Source organism: Sarcophilus harrisii, chromosome 1, assembly GCF_902635505.1.
Source record: "Sarcophilus harrisii chromosome 1, mSarHar1.11, whole genome shotgun sequence".
Lineage (NCBI taxonomy): Eukaryota > Metazoa > Chordata > Mammalia > Dasyuromorphia > Dasyuridae > Sarcophilus > Sarcophilus harrisii.
Window position 1 is genome coordinate 269,275,129 of NC_045426.1, and position 7,475 is coordinate 269,282,603.

Here is a 7,475-nt window from a genome sequence, read left to right on the forward strand (position 1 = left end):
TTTGGTTCCATCTTTCTTCTTCCAAGAGTCTTTTAGAAAATCATAAAAAGGAGAAAAAAAAAAATAAAACCCACCTTCTTAGTAAAACTCCCTCTAGAATAAGTGTTTTTAACCTGGCATTCAAAGGCTCCAAAAGGGCCTGTATATAGATTTTAGGGAGATCTGTGAACTTGTTTGGGGTGGGGTGGGGTGGGGGAGGATTGCTTTATTTTCCCTACTTTTAAACTAAAATTTAGCATTTCCTTCTTTTATTTAAAAACATTCTTCTAAGAAAGAGTTAGTGGGCTTCATCAGACAGCCAAAGGGATCCATGACATTAAAATGGTTAAGAACTCCTGCTCTGCAGTTAGTTGTACAGGATTTCTATTCCATCACTGACCAGAAGCAAAAAACTAACTATAGCCCCACCCTGCCGCACTTTTGATAAGTGAGCACTTTACTGGCCTAAGCTCAGAGTTTCCTTATCTGCAAAATGAGAGAAGCAAATTAGATAATTATGAAAGTCCCTTCCAACATTCAAACAGTCATAGAGTGATATTTGATTTAAGTTGTCAGCATGGCATTGTGGTTAGAGAGAAGATGGGCTCATTTCTTACCTCTGGCATATTAACTGTGTGACTGTAGTCAAGTCACTAACACTATAAGGTATTGAATTATAGAGTTGCCATCTGCATTTAGTGGAGTTCCCTACATAAATCAAATACATCACGGTTCCTGACCAAAACAAAAGGAATCCACCGCAAAAAAGGTTAGACCGAGGTTTTGATTTCTGTTGACAATATTTACAAAAAAACAATCTCCTACAAGGTTATTTGTCACACAAGAGAGGGTCAGAAATGTTTCCCTTACAAAGGTCAAAATATTTATAGGAATAAAGCACCACCTGGGTCACTACGGGTTCCAGATGAGTCAATTCTGTTTCCATTTCCTACCCCTCTGGGCACATTTCAAATGGATAATACAAGAATCAGGCCTTGGACACCTGTCTGAGTACACTCAGGTATATCCAGAGTTGAGAGTCACACAGTGCCTGAGGCTGAGGGGTGGAAAATGCCCTCTGGGGACTGTGATTGAGCAAGGGGCTTTTAGTTCAAGTTTTTCTCAGGAACTGGCTATTTTTTAAAAGGAAGATGAACCACTTTTACTATTTCTGTATGGGAAAAAATAGCGTCCAGTAGTCTGTGCATGAAAATTTGAGATGTTGGCCAAAATGTAACAGATAATAAAAATAGGGTGACTAGCAGTTACACCTTTTTAGAGTCCATTACTCCTTGCCTGTAGGTGTCATGATGTTGGTCCAGAGGAAGGAGGTCCCTCTAGCTCCCCTCCCGAAAGCTGTGGATCTGGGTGGAGTATTTCTTTAGGTGGTCTTCATTGTCCTCATCTCCTCGCTGCTGATGATAGTGCTGGTAGAATTTGGAGTTGTGAGCAGATCCTTCCCCTTCCAGAGGAGGGAGACAACCATTGGACATGTTGAGGATGGTGGAGGTCAGACATTTGATATAGTTTTTGGCCAGAGTGAGGGTCTCAATTTTGGAGAGCTTCTTCTCCGCTCTGACGTGGGGAATGACTTCTCGCAAAGCTTGGAAGGCATTGTTGAGTTTGTGCATCCTCTGCCTCTCCCTTTCATTACTCTCCAACCTCCTCAAATTGCTTTCCCGGCTGCCCGAGGATGACTTCTTCCTGGCAGGCCCTACCTTGCTGCCCTCAGCCTTCTCCCCCTTCCGCCTGTCCCTGCTCCTCAAACATTTCTCCAGGTCCTGTTTACTGGATGTTGGCTCACTGTGAAATGTCTCTTTGTCCGCCAAAATCTTGCGCTTTGTGGGTTTGTTTTTGGTCTTCATATTTCAGTAGAAGATGGGAAATGACAACCGAGGCTTATCTCCAATTTTTTTTTTCCTCCTAAAAATAAAAGGGCTTTTTAAAAATCTTTGGGCACCAATCATGAATGGGTTGTAATAATAAGACACAGACAGTCCACAGTGTCACACACTTGTGACCACACTTGTCAAGGAGCATTCAACACCATTAGAGAGATACAGAGAAGCCATAACTGATCTCTTTCATTTTTAATGTCTTTTTTCCTAAGTATCTTTCTACTTTGTATTTATTGTGATTGTGCTAATAATATGTTTGTCTGCCACAGGGACTGTTAGATTACTGCTTTTTCTTTGTCAGTCAAATGCTTAGCACAGTGGCTATACATAATTTAAGTACTTAATAAATGTACCCAATAATAATAATAAAAGTACTTAATAAACTTAATAAATTGATAGATTTTAGAAATTTTTCATATTTATTCAATGAGATCAGCAGGGCTCCCCGTCCGGCTTCACAAGACATTTTTGGACTCTGTGTAACTTTCACCTTTTTGCTCTCCCCAAGACAAGATGCCCTGAGTTCTCACTTTTAAAATATAGAGTATTTTATTTTTTCCTTCAGTTATATAGACAATTTCCCACTTTCATTTTTTGTAAGATTTTGAGTCCCCAATTTTTTCCCTCTCTCTTCCTTTTCCCTCTCTCTTTCCTTCCCCTTCCCCAATCCGGCCAGCGATCTGGTATAGATTATATACATCTCACTTTCTTTAAACCCTGGACATTCATCCCTGAAGTTCACGTCTGAAATCCACTGACGGTTAACCTCAAAGCAAGTCCTTAAATCCCCCTGTGCCCGGACACATCTCATTTCCCCCCGTTCCCACGCGAAAGCACGTGCGAAGCGCCCGCTCCCCCCTTTAAGCCCTACTCCTCACAGACACGCCGAAGGAAGACCACGGACACAGGAGCTCGGACCGCAGCCGCGAGGGTTTTAGACATTAGGGGCAGAAGTTACAAGGAGAGGAGCCAGGACATTCAGAGGCTCGGTTGGCCCCGCAGCTCTTGTCCAGCCCCCTCCCGGACCCGACCAAGAGACCCGTCAGGATGTCCCGGGCTCCCCCACCCCACGCGGCCCTTCCTTCCCTAAACAATAAACCCGGAGACTTGGCTCGGGAGCGTGAAGCCCCAGCCGGCCTTCAGCGAGAGGGGCCGAGATTCCCCTCGGTGACCGGCCGCGGGGAGCCGGGGATGGGAGTGGGAGCCCCTGCGAGCGGCCCGGGGGTCAGCAGCAGGGCGAGGGAATCAGAGCAGGGAGGGAGAAGGGCAGAGGACCCCCGCTAACTCAGAAGGCACCTGTCTCACGGTGTCCCTTCTCCCGGGCCCCCCTCCCCAACTCCGAAGACCCTCCCATCCTGCACCTAGACCCTCCCCGTCAGTAGCGGCCCCAGCCCCAGGTGACTACGCGCGACCCCCGCCCCTGCCTGTTTACCTGCGGATCAGAGAAGCGGGGCTGGAACAGGTGCTCGGCCGGGACAGGTGCGCGGGGCCAGCGGGCTCGGGCTGCCCACGGGGGACAAGGACACGTCGCTTTAGTTCGGGCCCGGGTGGGGCGGGGCAGGGCTGGGCCAGCGGCTCCGGGATGTAAATGAGCCGGGGTGGGGGTGGCATGGGAGGGGGGATGCAGGAGAGAAGTAGAGAGGAGAGGAGGAGGGAAAGGAGGCGGGAGCTGGGTTCGAGGGGTGGGACGAGAGTGGGGGGCGGTGTCTGTCCGGCATCTCCCTCCCTCTTAAAAAAGAGGGGGGAAAGCCTTGGGGCTGGGGGGTTGGGGGGAGGAAGAGACCGAAACTGCCGGGGTGGGTCGGGCTTCTCCACCCCCCCCCACCCCCCACCCCTCCGAGCGGAGGGGAGGGAGGGACGTCCAGCAGCCCGGAGGCAGGGGGAGGAACAGAACTAGCATTGTCTGGAGGAGCTTAAGGAGGAAATCTCGTCCCAAGCCGTTACCTGACCGGCTGGGCCACCTCGGGTGGCAGGGGCAAGACTCTTTCTTTAAAAAATTTTCAATTAACAAACATTGCTTTTCTCTCTCTCACTCTCTCCCCTCTCCCCACCTCCTATTTGGGAAAAAAAATAATCCCCGTAACAAATATGTATAAACAAGAACAGCAGATCCCCGACCTAAAGTGTACGTCCCATTCTGCACCGAGACTGATAGCCTCCTTGTCTGAAAGGGGCTAGATTACTTCATCCGTCTTCTGATCTGCTGTTGGATACAGTCTTTCTTGCTCAAGTCTTTCAGAGTTGGAAGTCTTTACAATGTTGCTGTAAGGGTAGAAATTGTCCTCTTAGTTCTGCTCATTTGATTCTGCATCAGTTCACACAAGTCATTCTAGATTTCTCTGACACCATCTTTCATTTCTTACAGCACAATAGTATTCCTTTACATTCAAAGACATACATTCATATATAATTTGTTCCCCTAATTATATATCAGTTCCCCAACTGATACCCTCCCCCCTACTTAGTTTCCAGTTCTTTGCTACCACAAAAAGAGCAGCTATAAATATTTTTGTACACGTGTGTCCTCCTCTTTCATTGAACTCCCTCGTAGGGGTATCCGCAGGAGGTAGTTTCACAACTCGACTGTTTCTTTTCTAGATCTAGGAGGATACTAACCGATGTTAACAGAAAAGGGTTAAAAAAAAAAAAAGGCGAAGAACAGTAATAAGTCTGGTAGGGAGTCATTCTGTTGGGGGAAAATGGACTAAATTCACAGCAGATCTGAAGTGGCTGAGAGAGAAGAAAGATGAAAGAGAAAAGCTCTTTAGAGACTACATAAATGTCTTTTTGTTTTTTAACTGGATCTGTGATTTCATTGGCATTGGGATCTCCTAAAGAGGAAACCCTTCCTGTATGGATTTGCATCTCTTCTGCCATTTATTGGTCACAGAGTTAATATAGCTAGAGCTGGAAGGACTGTGTATCATTTTACAGATGTAGAAACTGAGGCCCAGGAAAATTAAGGAATTGCCCAAAGTTACATAGTAAGCCTCAAAATTTGGGACCTGTAGAACCATTACTCTCTCTCCCACTTCTGCTTCTGATTCTTGGGATTTTGTCATCATAGTCAGCTTACCTTTTTTTCCCCTTCTAAACATACTTCCATATTCTGTGCCACAAAAATCAGATAAAAAGAGGAAATAAAAAACATGACAAAGAAAAAAAAAAGCCAAGCAAACAAACACCACCACAGCCAAAAAAAAAAAAAAGTGAAAATACTATGCCTTTGATCCACATTAAATCCCCATAGTTCTTTATCTGGGTGAGGATGGCTTTTCCATCCCAAAACTATTAGAGTTGCCTTTAATCACCTCATTGCTGAAAAGAACCATGTATCACACTTGATCATCCTTGCTATGTACACTGATCTGGTTCTGCTGACTTTACTCAGCATCAGTTCATGTAAGTCTTTCTGAAATCATTCTGATGATCGTTTCTTACAGAACAATGATATTCCATAGCATTCATATACCGTAACTTATTCAGCCATTCCCAACTGATGGGCATCCACTCAGTTTCTTGTTCCTTGCCACCACAAAAAGTCAGCTGCCTTTTTAGCAGGGAGCAGCCCTTCCTCTCTGTCTCCCATGCGTGATGTCCTTTAAGGGTTTCAGCTCTCCTTCTATCACTCCAGAATTCACCATTGTGTTTGTGTGGGTTCTCCATCTCCTTCTTCCATTTTTTTTTTTTTTGTATATTGTTTTCCTGCATAGCAAGGTAAGCTACTTGAGAGGTTGTTTTCTTCTTGTGTTTGTATCCTTTGTGCTTAGCACAGGAACTGGCACACAGTAAATGCTTGTTGACTGCCTGACTGAATCATGTCTCCCATATATAACCAAGATTTGTCAAAGACAGAGCTTGAACCTGGGTCTTCCTGACTAAAGTAGGTACCCTGTTGTGAGACAGCTAGAGTACTGGATCTGGAATCAAAAAGACCTAAGTTCAAATCCACCCTTAGACACTTACTAGCTGGGTAAACTTGGCAAAGTCACTTAACCGCAGGTGAAGGTAGAATGGAATCAGGAAAATGGACTGAACAACAATGTCATGAATCTCCAGTAGAGAGAACTCCATAGAAAAGATTATTTTGAAATATTGTTGATCAGACAGCTTGGTTACATGTATGTAGCATGTGTGTAACATATATGTGTTATGTATTTTGTATACATTTCCATAAGAGGACACTTTGCAAACAACATTTCCTTTTCTTTCTTCAAAAAACAGGAAGGAAGGGGCAAAGAAGTGCTTTGGGAAAATGAGTTTGGGAACCAGGCAGGTGAAGGAAACTTTGGATTCCCCACTGGGAAGATCCTTTTGGATGCAAGCTCTGGCACCATGGAGACCCCTTCATCTTGGGAAAGTGGATTTCCCTATAGGATCCACAAATCTTGTTTGTAAGAGAACTCCAAGGTAAGAGTCCCTAAAAGGAGGGACATATCTGAGATGGGAGAAAAGTTGATCTGTATGTAATTCGTAGGGGAAATTGTTTCAAAATAGCTCATCCTTGGACAAATTAGGCCTTTGTAAGGCAGCCAAGTTCAGGAAGATCTCTAGTTATCTTCCTAGTATTATTTGTATTATTATCTTAAATTCAACTCTAACCAGAGGATTGAAAATGGTATGTGGTGTGTACCCATCTGTTTGCTGTCCATCAGGCTTAGTAGTCGTTAGGAACTCATTATTGGCAGCTGAGAATTCCTGGCTTAAATAATTAGACCAACAAAATATTTTGCAGTTTGATCTCTTTCTTTGCTTCCCCTACTAAAGTGTTCAGTAATAAAACATAAATGTGAAAGTATTTTATTTAAACACTTTTCATTGTTATCTGTCAGTCAAACTGCTCTTCTGTCCCTTTTCTCTCTTTTTATTTCATCTCCTATGACAAATTCCAGTCTAAAAGTTGAGAACTCAAAAAGATAAACTGGTTAAGAATTTGTAGTGGTTGCTGTTTAATGGCAGATTATTTAATGCTCTAAATGGATCTCCTCAAACTTAAGCCACATTAAGAGCTACTTGAAGAAGAATAACTTGTTTTCCATTTAATATTAAAACACAAAGCAGGTAAAATCCACGCCTTGGGAACCCAGATTCTTTTCCATCACAGTGTTTGTATCTGTCACAAATTATTTCCCACTTAAGACTTTGACTACACCTGATGCTTTTTTTTTTTCAGAAACAATCTGCCTTTACTGACCGAATCTAGGAAAAGTACACCAAATCCCATTTTGCACTCAAAATTTTTATTTTTTTGGCTAATATAGAATTGTGTTTTGCATTATTTCACACATAGAATAGATTATTACTCTTCATTGGTTGGGGAAAAAAGTGGAGGGAAGGAGAAAATTTGGAACTCAAATTTTTAAAAAATTGAATGTTAAAAATAAATAATATTAAAAAAATAAAAATAACATTTTGATAAAAAAAGTTATGGTTTTTGTTGTCATTTTTGTAATTGTCTTTTAAGAAACCAAAGATAGCAATGCTGACTAAAGAATCACATAAAAATTAACCATATTCAGACCTCCCTAATCTATAAAAAATAACTCAATTTAACTTTATAACTTTATAATAATTCACACTGGCAAAATTATTTTCTCA

The 7,475-nt window shown here is 43.0% G+C and overlaps 1 protein-coding gene across 3 annotated transcripts; it reads right to left on the reverse strand.

Moving 5' to 3' along the window:
- Positions 1 to 744: 744 nt before the first annotated feature.
- BHLHA15 (basic helix-loop-helix family member a15) lies at positions 745 to 4,166 on the reverse strand. 3 transcript variants are annotated; one of them, XM_031941701.1, is made up of 3 exons: positions 3,996 to 4,166; positions 3,310 to 3,380; positions 745 to 1,902 (listed from the first exon to the last, which is right to left on the reverse strand). In XM_031941701.1, exon 3 carries the CDS (start codon positions 1,842 to 1,844, stop codon positions 1,317 to 1,319), a length of 528 nt encoding a protein of 175 aa, XP_031797561.1. In that variant the 5' UTR covers positions 1,845 to 1,902; positions 3,310 to 3,380; positions 3,996 to 4,166; the 3' UTR covers positions 745 to 1,316. The 3 variants fall into 3 exon arrangements, with proteins under 3 accessions (XP_031797561.1, XP_031797569.1, XP_031797559.1); XM_031941709.1 differs by lacking the exon at positions 3,310 to 3,380; XM_031941699.1 differs by lacking the exon at positions 3,996 to 4,166 and having other exon boundaries at positions 3,310 to 3,503.
- Positions 4,167 to 7,475: the final 3,309 nt, after the last annotated feature.